The sequence below is a fragment of the Chelonia mydas genome, chromosome 10 (assembly GCF_015237465.2).
Source record: "Chelonia mydas isolate rCheMyd1 chromosome 10, rCheMyd1.pri.v2, whole genome shotgun sequence".
NCBI lineage: Eukaryota > Metazoa > Chordata > Testudines > Cheloniidae > Chelonia > Chelonia mydas.
This window is the reverse complement of record NC_051250.2, coordinates 81,902,843-81,918,878: the sequence shown is the minus strand read 5'-3', so window position 1 is coordinate 81,918,878 and position 16,036 is coordinate 81,902,843. Positions and strand designations below refer to the sequence as shown.

At 39.9% G+C, this 16,036-nt stretch overlaps 1 protein-coding gene across 2 annotated transcripts in view; it reads left to right on the top strand.

Moving 5' to 3' along the window:
• CTDSPL2 (CTD small phosphatase like 2) overlaps nt 1-16,036 on the top strand; it is a 72,515-nt gene that overhangs the window by 16,233 nt on the left and 40,246 nt on the right. Inside the window, exons 2-3 of one of the 2 annotated variants that reach the window (XM_043523758.1) lie at nt 7,898-7,939; nt 15,076-15,285. In XM_043523758.1, the coding sequence (XP_043379693.1) occupies nt 15,100-15,285 (186 nt within the window). In that variant the 5' untranslated portion in view covers nt 7,898-7,939; nt 15,076-15,099. The remainder of the gene's footprint in view (nt 1-7,897; nt 7,940-15,075; nt 15,286-16,036) is intronic. The other variant, XM_037910759.2, reaches the window with a different exon arrangement.

Genomic DNA, 16,036 nt, shown 5'->3' with positions numbered 1-16,036 from the left:
TTCTTAGTGCACTTGGGAAATCTTTGTGATAATTCATTTAATCATTATTTAGTATTTATACTTTAGTAGCACCCAAACACGTCTTACAGCTACAACCTGTTCCCCCACATAGTCAGTCAGTTTTGCCCTTTCTGAATAGATTGTCACACAATCACGGGGAGGAAAAAACATTTAACAAAATAGGAAAATAAGGTTGCTAAATCACAAAAATTGGCTAGGGGACTCATCTGAAACTGACTAAATTTGGAGTTCACCATGTCTCTTCAGTGTTTTACTGTTATGTCTAAATATATATTAAAATAAACAGTATAAAGCAGCACTGAAAAGTTAATATAGCTATTAGAACCTTAACTCTTGGAGAAAAAATACTTTTCGCATTTTTTAACTGGGCATCCTTAATGATCCATTAACACAATTTTTTGTGTGCACACATATATTAGCAAGTCACTTTGGATCTCCCTGTATGAAATTGACAATAATGCAGCTCTTCAGGGAGAAATAAAAAATGGACCAAATTTGATCAGAGGAAGAATAGATTTATATCCGCATAAATATGTGTTGGAAATATATACAAATATTGAATATATGGTGTTAATAATTGATATTGAAAAAAACTCAAATTTTAACTATAAAATAAGAAAATTTGAATGTGGTAGTATCTTGGGGGTTTTTCACAGTGAGGTTGAGTGACTTCATTTCCTTTAGCAGAAAATTTGTACAAAAGGAACATTCTGAATAGTCCCAAATGGAGGAAGAGAATAATTAAAAGTAGTTTAAAATATTTGTGGTGGTAATATATTTTTTTTGCAACAAGGCAATAGAATAAAAACAAAGCTGTGTGTGTGTGTTACTGATGTTTTGAAACTTGTAATTTCAAGGATGTTAATGATGTGCATTTCCTCAATACTCTCACACTTAAAAATCCTTCTTACCTTAAAGATTATGTAATTATATTTTTGTGTTTCCAGCTGTGGAACAATTAGGGAACTATTTAATTGTACGTTCTATTGGAGATAATCAAAGAACAGTATGTACAGGAGTTTGGATACATTGTGCCCTTCTTCTCTTCCTACAGACTGGATAAGATTTCCCTCTGTAAGGGTTTTTATACCTCCAGCCCAATTGTGCTATGGAGAAAGGCATTTTTTTATGCTAAGTAGTTTTTTCAGGATTTTGGAGGAACCCAATTCTCTCTTTCTTTTTTTTACCCAAACCTAAAGTTCAGGTGTTTCTGTAGGGAAACAATAAAATTGTTCTTTATTTACTCTAAAGGAGTCTCATTCTACAAGGAGAGGGTATATTGCTGTTGGAGCCAAGGTAACAGATCCTTCATATCATTTGTCGTAAGCTTTCTAAAAGATAGATAACACACATGACAAAGTCATATGTAATATGTGGCTGTGTCTCTAATGCTGTGGGAAGATAAAGGTAAATGGGAGTAAAAAAATTTTCCTGATGAAACTCAAGCAAACAAGGCTCTCTTATTTGCCCCAGTATTGTAGTGCATATGACCTTTCCACCACAAATATAGGAGGGCTATTCCATAGTCTTCTCACCACAACACAGTTTAACTTCCTAACATCTTTAAATAAACGTGTTTTCCAAGTACAACTGGCATATCTGAGCTTGCCTTTAAGACTTTCTCACACCTCTTCTTTAGGAAAGAGAGTTGTTCATGGAGATCCATACATATCTTCAAGATGTTTCTGATTCTAAGATGTCATTGACTTTAAGACAGGCACAGGAGATGATAAAAGCAGTGCTTTTTCTATATAGCTTGTCTGCTTCCTCTAACGCAGTTCCTCTAGAGAATTCAGGTGTCATTTACATATTCTGCAGAAGAAATTCAGTAAGGTGACGGTGGTACCCAACCCTAAGTCCTTAGAATCTGCATAACCATATAATGCTAGGTTTTTGTTTTGCTTTGATACTGCTTTTGAAATATGTCAAGGATAACATTATATATTACAGCACAGAGTGGAAGCTGATAACAGCTTATTTAAAAAAAAAATCCCTATGAACAACCATAGCTGTTGACAAGAAGAACCTCTAGAATTTCCTATATTTCTGAGCTTTTTTATTTAAACTTACTAACATTCATGAGGACATGAACAGTTCAAAAGTACTAACAAAATTATTATGTGAGGTCATAGTTTTCCATGACAGCCGGTTGGATATGTTCAGGAAGTGTTTAGCAACCTGGTCTACACCAGGATTGTAACAAGACTTCCAAAAATAGGCCTCTACATGCCTTACAGCATGAATTAAATGTCCAGTGTCTCTAATGTGTCTAAAGCTGGTTCATTCCACAAACACAACAGGAATAGTGTAGGTTTTAGTGGAATTTATAATTCACTCATTTAAAATAGAGCATTCTGGTCATCTAATCCAGAACGTTTGACTTTCAGAAAGATCCACCACTGTTCAGACATCCTACTTTTAGATTATTCTTCTGTTCTAAAAATCATACATTTCCATGCACTGGCCCTTGCTTTGCCTATATAGTTTTGTTTTGTTTATGGTGCAGAAGTTGGAGGTGCAAATTTCTTCATTTATAACATATGGTCTCCCAGCCTACATAAGACTGTAAATTATATGTTCTTTCTGCTATTTGAGACTGTCAGCCAATTTTGATATATGTTAACTATTTTAAGATAGATTCAACCTCAACTTGTCTCCACTGGGGATCGTCTGAGTCAAAATACAAAGACTTACTTTTTATCATTTTAATGTGCATCATACTATCAAATACTATCAAACTACAGAAAATGCTGCGAGAAGTCAACACAAAAAGCAGCCAACTTGGGCTGAAAATTAACCACTCCAAAACGAAATTTATGTGGTTTGATACCTTGCCAAAAGCCCAAATAACAATCAAGGGAGAACAAATAGAAGAAGTTGAGCCATATGTCTGTTTGGGCCAAGAAATTAACATGCTCCACGATCAGGAAGGTGATCTCTTGAGAAGAAAGAAAGCAGGTTGGTGTGCATTCAGTTCTATCAAGGATGTCCTCTTCAACTCAACAGTACTGCCAGCAATGTTGTACGGCAGCGAAACATGGGCGCTGATCAAGATGGAGGAGCAGCGACTCATGGAGAGGGCGATGGAAAGAAGAATGCTGGGAATTTCAATCCGCGACCAAGTCCCCAATGAAGTGATCAGACAGCAGAGTGGAGTGGAGGACGTCGTTGTTGAGAGCAGGCATAGTAAAATGCAATGGGCTGGGCATATAGCAAGGCTCACTGACAATCGATGGACTGCAGCTGTTGCTGAGTGGTACCCACGGGACCTGAAACGACCACTCGGCCGACCTCCAAAGAGATGGGAAGATTTTATTATGAAAAGACATGGCTGCACATGGAGAAGGAAGGCCAGGATACAAGAAGAATGGAAGACATGTTGTGATCGGCGTAATCTATACGAGGGCTGAAGGACTGATTGATTAAGATGATCAAGGTGAGTGTGCATCGTTTGTTACAGGGAGAAGACTTTTGTATGGAAAAATAATAAACTAAGAGCAGCATTTCATTTTTTGGGCTATCTAGGCTGGGAGATCATGCATTATTAGTGAAGAAATTTGTAACTCCAGCTTTGCAAACAAAACTACATAGGTAGGCAAAGCAAGGGCCAGCGAGTGCATGGAAGTTTATCATTTTTAGATCAGAAGAATAATCTAAATGTAGAATCTGTTAACAGGTGCTAATTACAAACAAACCCTCTTCATTCCTAGTCAAAGATATAATCTTTCTAAAGGAGGCAGAAAGTTATTGTGACATGTGGAGTTGATATATGATAGTTATGAATACTTCAGCAGTCCAACGAGTGAGTCTTTGAGTTTTTAATTTTTAAAACTTGGGTCACCTCACAACAATGAAACTTGCTGATGTGATCTGACCAGGATGATTCATCTAAAAGGAATTGAAAGATAACTTTTACTCTAATTAAATTTCTGTATCTCTGAGTCTGGCTTTTGTGTTACTGTTTGTCCCAAATATTTTAAAAGTAACATTGACAAAGTTTCTTATCAATGAGATCTGTTTAGCTGAGGTGATTGTTAATGGAATATTGAGCTTTTCACTTCTAGGGTCACAGGTTCAAATCTAGACTAAGTTAATAGTAACAGAAAGTTGTCATTGGAGCAGTTTACTGCTCTATATAAAGTGAGTTGATCACAGACAAGTGTCCACATCATAAATGGCAGTAATTGACATCTTTATGAATAGTCTCAGTAGAGGGATAACTGAGACTGAATTACCTTCTTCTCTTTGAGAACATTGTTAGAGATGCATGGATGGGGCAGTGTGGGAAAATGCCAGTCTACAACTCTAACACTTGAGCACAGATGAGTATAGTATAAAGATACCTTCCTTCTTCCATTCCAACCCTTTACCCTAAACAAAGGATGTTCCACTCCTCCACAAAAAGTCATCACTGGCCAGGAAGAGCCTCTTCCTGACATCAGCCAAGCAGAATCTCCTTAGTCAGAGCAGGGAGAAGAATGAGATTTTTTGAAATGCACGTGGGTCTACATATCTAATCTGACCAGAGAATGCTTAGGTCAGGGGTGGACAAACTTTTTTGTCTGAGGGCCACATTGGGGAATAGAAATTATATGGCGGGCCATGAATTCTCACAAAATAGGGGTTGGGCGGTGTGAGGGCTCTTGTTGGGGGTGCAGGCTCTGGGGTGGGGCTGGGGATGAGGAGTTTGGAGTGTAGGAGGATGCTCTGGGCTGGGAACGAGGGGTTAGGAGGGCGGGAAGGGGATCAGGGCTGGGGCAGGGGGTGGGACGTGGGGAGAGGCTTAGGGGTTCAGGCTCCGAGTGGCGCTTACCTCAAGCAGCTCCTAGAAGCAGTGGCATGTCCCTTCTCCAGCTCCTACCCAGAGGTGTGGCCAGGTGGCTCTGCACGCTGCCCCGTCCGCAGGCACCACCCCAGCAGCTCCCATTGGAGCTCTGCAAGGGGCCATTGGAGCATGTAGGAGCCAGAGCGGGACCATGCCGCAGATTCCGGGAGCCGCGTGGTGCGGCCCCGACCCTGTGTGCCGGCTGGAGCGCTGGGCAGCCCCTGACCCCGCGCCCTGGTTGGAGTGGGGCCGAGCTGCGTGGTCTATCCCCTGACCCAGCAGGAGCTCACAGGCCGGCTTAAAACAGTGTGCCGGCTGGATTCGGCCCGCGGGCTGTAGTTTTCCCGCCCCTGGCTTAGATACTACAATGATGGGTGCTGTAGGAAAAAAACAAACAAATGAAAAACAACTCCAAACTTTTTCACATACTTTGCTTAGAATTCATTTGCTCCTGCCACTCATTTAAACCACACACCAACAGTGACTTTAATTTCAGTTCCTGCAGTGCTGCTATTAATCGTCTACAGCATATACTATACTTATTCTTGGAATATATAGGCTCTTGAGGGATGGCAGTCCAACATTTCTGGTCACCTCCATAATTCTTAATTTTCTTGTCAAGCATAATTTACCGTTAGCATTGTCATGTGTAGCATTGTTCTTGCTGTTTTACCTTCTAACTGTTTTGTCTTCCAACTTTTCAATTTGGGTGGCATCTTCCTTAAGTAGTCTTTAGAGCTTTAAATTAATGGTATGTGCACACTTAAATCTGCTTTTAGTAGTTTCATAGAAAATTAGTTCCTGCTCCAACATCAGTGACGGAAAAAATTAAGAAAAATTCATCCCTGATTGAAAATTGTGCAGAAATATGCTCTTTATTTAGAAATGCTAGTCATGCAAAGGAGGCTCTTTCCCGTACACGCACAGTATCTAAGCTGTAGAACAGAGATAATATTTAAAAGGTGGTGAACCTTTAGAACTCAGTACGTAAGAACTTGAGGGAATAGAGAGAAGCTCTTTAAACTTCTTGGTTTTAACTGTTCCTTTATTACTTATTTTCCCCTCTGTCACAGAGTGCTGAATCAAGGTTGCAGTTATAATCAGGATGGATTTGTGTGAATCAACCCGATTTAAATCACGAAGTGGAAAGCATTGATTTAAATAATTTTAATAAATTTTTCCATTTGTATTACAGTTATTTTTTAAATTCAGATGAATTCTTATTGGTTGATAAACCATTAAAACATGTTGATTTACAACTAAATAGAGCTTTTAAACTAGATTTGGTACCTCTTTTTGCTACTTAGGAGGGTAAACTATAATTATATACATTTATTTAAGCAATGATATAGATTAATATTTTCAGATTCTTACTAATTTTACATTTTTAGTGTGTTAAAAATGCTGAAAGATGTATTGCTTATTTACTAGTTAATTAACTTTTTGCTCATGATTTGTGTCAAGCTGCATTAGGATGGTGCTTGGAATTAAATTAAACACACAACAGCAAATATGATTTATTTTTATTAAACAAAACAAATGTTTTGTACACATAAACTTCTATAAAAGTATGTTTCACATTGTAGTCTGTTAGTTAAAGTGATTATTTCAGGTCAGCCTGGGAAAATTTTCAAATATGCCTAAGTGAAAGGGATTGGAGCTTAAGTTCCTGCTTGCCTGACTCTCTTGAAAATGAGACAGTTTCCTAAGTTACTTCGGCTGTCCTTCAAACTTTAAAACTAGTAGATCTCACCCCCGGCTTCCTTGTTTTTATTCATTTTAAACAGGTTTACAATTTTATTATAAATTAAATAACACAATAAAAACATTTTATTTTTTTAAATAATTGATTTTTATCCACCCTGGTTATAATCCCATTCTACCCATTCCTTTTCTTTAAAGAATGAATTTCAGAATATTGTGAACTCATAGTTTCAGTCTCCAACCTTTCATCATATGTTTACTTTGTTATTGTTTAATTTTTAAGAATTGGACAAGGAAAGAAGGGAGGCAGGATATTTCTCAGAATTTTTATGTTATATAAATAAAATACGGGGACACCAATGACTTTAATCTTTTAGTGTTGGGCACATCTGTGGTAAATGTATTTATTAGTCTTCAAGCTCTTTGTGCTATGTTAACACCTTTATCAGCTTTTCATGATGTTATGTAAATGATGTTATTTTATAAGGTGGGAATTCCAGATTGGCCAAGCTATCTGCTCTTGAAAGAGACTGCTGCAAAGGAATTTGTTTGTTCAAATTATTTTTTTCTACCAAAATCCCAAAGGCAGTACAAATATATAGTTTATATGCATCCTCTTTTGTACTAACATTGTAAAGATACAAGCAAGTCTTGTCTTAGCAGAATGTGGTTAAGTGAAATGTTCAGTTACATAATATATTGCTCAGGCTCTTAATTTAATAGGATACTATGGTCACTATCTGAATAGTATGTGTGTGAGCAAGGAAATTCATGTGCATGTTTAGGCTAAAGTATTTGTACACAGTCTAGTAAGTCAGTTTGTTTTGTGCATGTTTTAAAAAATCACACAAAAAGTAATACAAGTAAAAGCAGCACACTGCTGGCTGCACTGAGCATTAGGAAAGCAAACTTCTGTCATTGAGAGGATTGTAGGTAACTGTTGCTAAGTCCATTAGGGATATTTATAACTTGAGGCTTGATACCCAGGATGTGAAGTAAGCCAAAGAACTCTGTGGCATTAATGTACGGATGAGTTGAACAGTACCTTAACAGGATAAATATATATACACCATTTGGAAACATTAACTCAGTTCATATTTTGATTTCTTAATTTTTGTTCCCTTTTTGAAACAGGCTACATAAGTTGTAGTTATTGTATATTTTATGAGAGATTTCCTTCACAAGTTCTATGTTTATATTACTAATGTTTCTTGTAATTAAATATTCTTTCTGGTATCTGAATTTTACAGGTATTTGTATAAACATATACATGCACATTTGCTTGTTACAGTAGAACTTAGCTCATTCAGACCCCAAAAATGTCAGTCTTTCTCTGTTTCTCATCAGAATTTTATTAGAAGATTGCTGTAGAACTGTCATATTATTAAGGTTTGTTATTACACTAAATATACTGCAGTACTTTTGCTAGGACTTTATGAAGCATAAATAAAATTTGTTCATTTATTTTAACAACTGTAGTTTAACTTTTGGGATATATTAAACCATGCCTTATTTTATTGTTTATTCACTTAATACCTAACTTGTAATATTCAGTATTTGATAGGTATCTCAGTCAAAAATGTGAATTAGTGAGGTTCTGCTGTGTTCTTGTGCTGTTTTTTGTTTTGTTTTTTGTTTTGGACTGGATAGACAAAAAAAAATCTACTAGAGTATAATTTTTTATAATATAATTAGGAGATAATGAATATTTGAATGATCTGATGAAAACTATTCCTAAAGTATAAGATCTAGAGTTCATGGAATATGTTATTGGAAGTTTCTCTTTCTTTAGATTGATCAGTTTACGTACTTATGACCTCCCATCACATTAGTGTGATTGTCTCATAAACACTAGGGAATTTATTTTTATAACACCCCAGTGAGGAAAACTAATATTTATCTCCCTTTTCAAAAAGGAGAGCTGAGAAACAGAAAAATGGTGATGTACAATGATCACACAGGAAGTCTGTGGCAGAATTGACCCCGGATCTCTGAGTTCCAGTCCAGTATCTTAATCTTGATGAGCAAGAAGGGAGGAATGTCTCAGATTTGACCTTTCTGTCACAGTAATTTGGCCATCGATATACCTATGGGTACCCCTATTAGTAATTATATATTATGTTTATGTAGCATCTTGAATACCAAAAAAGACCTGGAGCAATATGTAAACTTTGCCTGTTTAGGAATCATTGCAGCCATCTCTGGGGTGGAATTGGCAGTTACTTTATAACACCCTGCAATACTATATAACAATTTAGGAATACTGTATTAGATTGAAACTACTGGAGAAATTTAAATAGATTCACAGATTTTTCTTAAGGCCATAAGGTTATAGTTATTCAAATTAGAATTTGATTAGGATTCTGGGCTTAACTCTTATTTTATTTTCAGATATAGCTATTTTACAACTGTTTTTATACAGTTAGAATGCAGGCTGGAAATGGTATTGGTTAGTTTTGCTTGAATTTTTTTTCTGTTTGTTTATAATATGTAGTAGAGTTTACATCGCTAATTAGTAATGTATGTATTAAATACATATCATCCTAATAAACTACCTTAAAAGAATGTAGTAATTGTAAAGTCAAGCTCTCAAAAAGTTAGGAAATGCCAGAATCAATGTTCTGTGTACAACCTTAATTCCCCCCCACCCCCCCGTGTATATGCATATGTAATTAAAAAATGAATCATAATGCACAAGCAAAAGGGAGATGAGTTAGGGTTGCATGGGCATTATTAATTTCGGCATTTCCTAACTTCTGAGAGCTTGATTTTGCCTTATATTTCTGTCTTTGAGGGGGAGCACTGAGAGTTGAAGAGAGACAGTCTCTCAGTTCCTGTTGTTACCCAGGGTTTTCAGAACCCAAAGCAGTGGTAACTTAACTTTTCACTGCAGGTGGTACCAGGAATAAATCAGTGGGAACACAGCACTTTCGGCTGATGAAAGATTAAGGCAAGTAAGCGTGCTCTTATCTAAAACTACTGTTTTTTAGATTTAAGTACCCATAGACATAAGCAATAGGTTAGAACATCACAAATAATTACCTAGAATCTGAGATGGTACTGAGTAATTAGCAGCATGTTAGCGATGGCCATTTTTTTCCCCACCAGGAAGCATGGTGTCAGGAAAAAAATCTCAGGCTAGCTTCAGAGAACTGCTCCAAAGTACACTCTATTGTCTAGTCTTTTTATAACTAATTTTTAGAAAACACATAGCTCATAGTGACCTCTGTTGGGTCATCTCTTCTCCTAACTTCAATAAACTACTTATCAACAAAACATTTCTAACAGTCTTAGGCTATGTCTACACTACGCAGTTTTTAGCGACACAGCTATGCCGCTACAGCTGTGCTGCTAAAAGGTGCGCAGTGTAGCTGCTGTTTGTCAGCAGGAGAGCTCTCCTGCCAACAAAAAACTTCCACCTCCAACGAGTGGCGGTAGCTTTACTGGCAGGAGAATGCTTCTGTCGACAAAGCGCTGTTCACACCGGTGCTTTTCCTCGACAAAACGTTTGTCTTTCGGGGGTGTGTGTGTGTGTGTTTTTGTTAACACCTCTGCTAGCGTAGGCAAAGCCTTAGTCATAATAAGCTTCTGTATCAAAGGTGGCCAAACTCAAGATCTCCATCCACTTATTTTCCCTCAGTCTCTATTTGTTGACCCTTTTCTCACCTTCTCCCATACTGATTAGCAGAAACTGCAGGTCTGCAGCTAGCATTTGACCTTACTTCCAGAAGCTCTACCTGTTCAAATTAACCCTTAACTATGTGGTGTTCTGTTGTATTAATTCATGCTGGCTGAATGCACACAATATGGTTGCAATTAGCTTGTTCAAATTCTGGGATAACACACTCCTCCATTCCGGGGCAGCACTGTGCAAAGCGCCAGAGTGGCCCCTGGAGGCTGGAAGAACAGTTGTAGGAAAAATCCTGCTCAACTCCTGCAGCCTGAGGATGACGCATGCTCTATGAGGACGGTGCATAGGAGCTATGAGCTAAGTTCTCTGTAAGCTGCGTGGCCATGCAGCAGCCTGTTTAGCGCCATGCAGGCACTTAGGGAATCCGCCCAGGGACCTGCTGGAGATGGGACGCCCCTCCCCCAGCCCCAACCTAGCCCAGCCCCCAACTTGCTGTGGCTGGGGTGCCCCTCTGCCGGCCTCAATTCTGCTGTGGTCTGGAGGACCTGCCATGGCTGGGGTGCCCAGCCCCGCTGCGGCTGGGGCGGCGCAGCCGGCCTGGCCTGGCCCAAGGCACAGCTCAGCTCGGCCCCAGGCACGGCTGGGGCACTTCCCCTGGCCTGGACGTGCTGTGGAAGGGGTGCCTATCCTGCATCCCCAGCCCTGGAGCTGCTGTGCCACTGAGAGGCGCCTCTCCCCCAGCCCAGCCGACATGCTGCTGCGGGGAGAGAGAGCTGAGGGGGAGTCCTCTCTCCCCGCCGTAGCCCTGGAGCACCCTCCTGTACCCCAAGCCCCGCATCCCCGACCTGATCCGGAGCCCTCACACCCGTGCACCCCAACCCTCTGCCCCAGCCCTAAGTCCCCTCCCACATTCCAAACCCCTTGGCCCCACCCCCAGCACATGAATTTTGTTATGTGTACCAATATAGATGTGATGTGTCACACATCACCTCCATATTGGTGCACATAACAAAATTCATTCTGCACGTGGGTGGGAAAAATCAGAGGGAACACTGGCTGTGAGCAAATGGAACATGCACAATGCAGACAGAGCCTTTGGAACAGGGGTCCCCAACGTGGTGCCCGTGGGTGCCATGGCGCCCGCCGGGACATTTTTGTGCGCCCACAGCACACCCCGCTGCCGAGAAGCGTTGTCGTTTCTCGGCAGCATTTCGGCGGCGACGCTTCTTGCCGCTGCCGCTTCTCGACGGCGATGAAGTGAGCTATAGCTCACGAAAGCTTATGCTCAAATAAATTTGTTAGTCTGTAAGGTGCCACAAGTCCTCCTTTTCTTTTTACTCTGTTAAAGTGCCCCTACTATAGATTACACAAAAAATGAATTTAGCAGCCTCAGATCATAAAGAAGAAAAGATAAGACACAAATTATATTAGTAAATGCTGCTGTTTTACACCTTCATGTAAAAAAGTTGAAAATAACTTCATGTTCTTTTTCGAGTGATGGTCCCTATTATATTCCACTGTGGCTTATGCATGTGCACCATAAACCTGGAGACAGAAATTTTGAAGGTAGTGATGGTTGGTCCACATGCGAGCCCTGGCTCATCTCGTGCCTCCGATGGAGGGGATAAAAGGAAGGGCAGATCATTCGCTTCTCCACTTCCTTTTCACCGCCGCGTGGTCCAGGTCAGAACCCTTAGTGTCCGCAGCTTTGACTTCACCTACAAACAAAGAACCTTATTGTAAATAGTTATCAATCTTAATCATTTATAGTTTTAGTAGTTTTAACAGTAGTTTTAGCATTAGATTAGACTTCATCAGGGTAACCCTAAATTCTGTCACCACAGGGGTGTACCTGCTTGTGGACAGATTTCAGACCATGAACAGTATCATAGCTCACATCACAAGCAACCCTCAGGAACTGGTCAAAACATGTCTGTCCCTACTAGGTCACATGGCTTGTGCACTTATATCACCCTGTTCTCAAGTCTCCAGTGTTGTTGCCTTTGAACTTGGCTATAGTCAGTATGCTCCCCAAGCCATCATTCCATGAACCCCATGGTGACAGTTCCAGCCAAGGTACTGTCCTCCCTGTTATGAAGGACAAAATCCTCATCAGGTATGTGTGGGGGTCCCCTTTCTCTCCAGACAGGATCATTGTTACAGACACATCCCAAATAGGTTGAGGAGAGCATAAGAACAACCACTGAGCTCAAGGGGCTTGGACAGCTCGAGAGGCCAAGATGCACATCAATATCTTGGAACTACGGACAGTATGGAAGGTGTGCAAGTCTTTTTTTCCATCCGTGCTCACCGTGTCCTTATGTCAGACAACACTACAGTTGTCTTCTACATCAATAAGTGAGGTCTGCCTCCCTGGGTGCAGAGGCTGTCAGCCTCTGGAACTGGTGCTTCAGCACCCTGTGAGCAGCCTACCTTCCGGGAAAGCAGAATGTATTTGCAGACTCCTTCAGCAGACATTTTGCATTTGACCATGAGTGGGAGCTTCATGATGCAGTACTCCGCAACATTTTGACTCTATGGGGAACCCTGACCAGGGATCTATTCGCCTCTCAAGCAAACAGCAAATGCACCACATACTGCGTCAGAGGATCCCTAGGTCACCACTGCCAGGACGATGCTCTGCTTTTTAATTGGTCAGACCACTTCAACTATGCGTTCCCTCTTCCACCACTCCTGCCATGAGTCGTATGGAAGATCAAGCAGGACAGAGAGTCATCTTGATCACCGCCTTCTGGCCCAGACTGTTCTGGTTTCCCAACCTCCTAGCGTGTCATCCTGCCAACCAATCATCCTTCCAAAGTTCCCCGAGCTACTTACCCAGTGGAACAGCAAGATCAAACACCCCAATCCGTGGCTGCTCCACCTCTGGGCCTGACATTTGGAAGGGCAGCATCCTTAGAATGTTCCTGCTCTTCAGCTGGATGAGACATTCTCTCTAATAGTAGAAAGGAGTCTTCTAGAAAACGTTACCTAGCTAAATGGAAATGCTTTTCATCTTGGACACAACAAAGAGTCATTCTACCAGAGACTATAGATATTCCTCTCATCTTAGACTATATCCTGTGCAGCGGGGTAAGAGCTCATTCCACAAGTGTGCAAGCAACAACTGTAGAGACTCTTCAGAAGGTAAGCCCTCCTGGACATTTGTAAAGTGGCCTTACGGAGTTCCATTCACACATTTGCAAGGGGTTATGCCCTGGTGCAGGACTTTTCTGCTGATGCCTCCTTTGGGATGTCGGTACTCTGCTCAGCCCTTCCGTCTACGTCCTCGCACCCTCCTCATATTTAGGTATTGCTTGTCAGTCACCCACAGTGGAATACAATAGGGACCAGTACTCAAAGAGGAGGAGGAGGTTACTTACCTGTAACTGGAGGTTCTTTGAGATGTGTATCTGTATTCCACTACCTACCCTCCTTCCCCTCTGCTTTGGATCTTATCTGATTCACAGTAGAAAAGGAACTGGAAAAGCGATTGGTTCACCCTGCCCTTTATCCCCTCAGTCAGAGGTATGAGCTGAGCCAGGGCGTGTACGGAGATCAAAATACGCTGGTTTTGAATTCCACAGCTCCAGCCTCATGGGGCGCATGAGTAACCCACAGTGGAGTGCAAATAGGGACCACATGTCTTGAAGAACCTCCAGTTACAGGTAAGTAACCTCCTCTTTTGGTGAATGGGTGGGAAGAGATAAAATGGATTAAAGTCTTATAGAAGGTTTTCATTATTTCTTTGCCTTAACCTTTCTGTATACATTTTTTCACAACTAAATGTGATTTTATTGTAAATATTAATATGAAGACATATAAACCTAGACCCTGAGTAGTAATGCTTCTGTTACTTGATACACACAAGATTATAAATGGTCAATTTTTATAAATTTGTGTTACAGTTTCTGTGGGCCTTCATTAAATTTTGGAGAACACTAAGTATTTATTCCAATCTTTGAAAAACCTTAACTCCTTTTACTCTTTGATATAATAGTTGGCGAATTTGGTGCTGGTTAAAAGTGCCAGATAGGGCTTCATTTCCCACAGATGTCAATGTTTGTCAACAGTTATAGAAAGTACAACATAACTAGCAGCAGCATAAATCATTCTAATGCAGTTCAACCTTGTTCTGTTGAAAGGCCCTGCCAGTTCATCACTTTGCTGCCTGTTGAGTCTACTAAAAAGCATGTAGGTAGTGATACTTTTTGTTACATGATCATCTCTGTACTAGGAATGGAATTGAGACTACTCAACTGCCAGCGTTTTTTTTGTAACTTTGGTCACTGTTTACTTGGGTTGGATTTGAAGTGGCCTACGGGTGAAAAGCTCAGAATCATATCATTGTGACCATGAACCATCCATTTCCCTGCTGGTATCTTTTCCTAAATCCTCAGAACAGTTGTTGTTTTGCAGTACCTAAACCTCTACATATGATAGTTAATTTCATCTGTCTACTCAGCAGTTGGAGTTAGAGGAGCACTAAAGAAATTTCTGAGAAAAAAACAACAACCATGTGATGCATATTTTATGACTAAGTCCTATGTCGTAAACATGTTTAGGACATATCCGTCAGTCTCTTACGATAACTCCAGGTATGGTAGTCCAGGAGATCAGCTTTCTATTCCTTTGGTAAATTGTGATAGCCTAACACACATCTAATGCACAGTCTCTACTATGATTTATACTTTGATGCAAAGCGTGACACCAAGTTAGCTCTATTGCCTGAAAATGCAGTATTCTTTACATTAAGGGAGATACATAGTGAGTGAAAAACTAAGCACAGTGCATCAGACGAATGTTTGTAAATATATGCCTGCGGGGGATTCATACTTTCAGGCTTAATACAGTGCCTCAGTAACCTACTGTTCTTGTTTTCCCCTTTTTACAGGTTTACATGTGGTACACGTAGAAAATGAGGCTGAGAACGCGGAAGGCCTCTCAGCAGTCACATCAAATTCACACCCAGCGTGCTTTGCGGGCAAAGAGGAAACATTCAGAGGTAGAAGAGAGCTTACCTGTTGGAGGAGGAAAACCACAGCAGAATGAAACCGGCCTGTTGTCATCAATTAAAAAATTTATTAAAGGAAGCACGACCAAGGTATGAGCTCAGTGTTTTGTTGCTTTTTTTAAAATTTTTGAGTCGTATTCATTTTTTCTAAAGTTTGATCAAGTATTGTCTTAAGAAGAATAAGCATTTGTGAAAGGCATGTTTTATGGAGGCAGAACAGCTTTATAAACAATAGAATACACAAATTGCCCCATAATAGTTGTGTGTGAATTCAGATATAGAAGTTAAATTGCAAAGTTACTGATACTGTCCAACTCTGTATAAAACAATTACAGACGTTTATGATAGTGCCGTAAGTTTGAGGACTTAATATCAGATGTTTCATTGGAGAAATAAGAAATGTTGCCTTATAAATACAAGAGGCCAAATTCAACTATAGTATAATCAGGTATAATTTCCGTGTGCCTCAGTGAATTTTGTGCCTATTTATCGCACCTTAGACATGAAGTTTCAAGGCTAAATTACTGAATCTCTTTCAACTCTATCTAGACACAGATCTGAAGCACACAGATTTTCATATTTAAAACTTGCTCAGTGCAAATTATTAGGGGAAGATTATATACAGTACGTTACTTTTTTGAGTGAGTGCCACTTTGAAATAGTTTTCAAAACTGTTATTTTTATTGTTTTTTAAAAAGATGGTCTGATTTTATAAAACCTTTCTTTAGTAAGTCTCATCAGTCTAGAAGTTCTGATATTGCCATTTAAAAACTGTAGATACTAAAAGAAGAACAAGAGCCAGGATGCCAGAAACATACAAAAATATTTCAGAGAAATACAT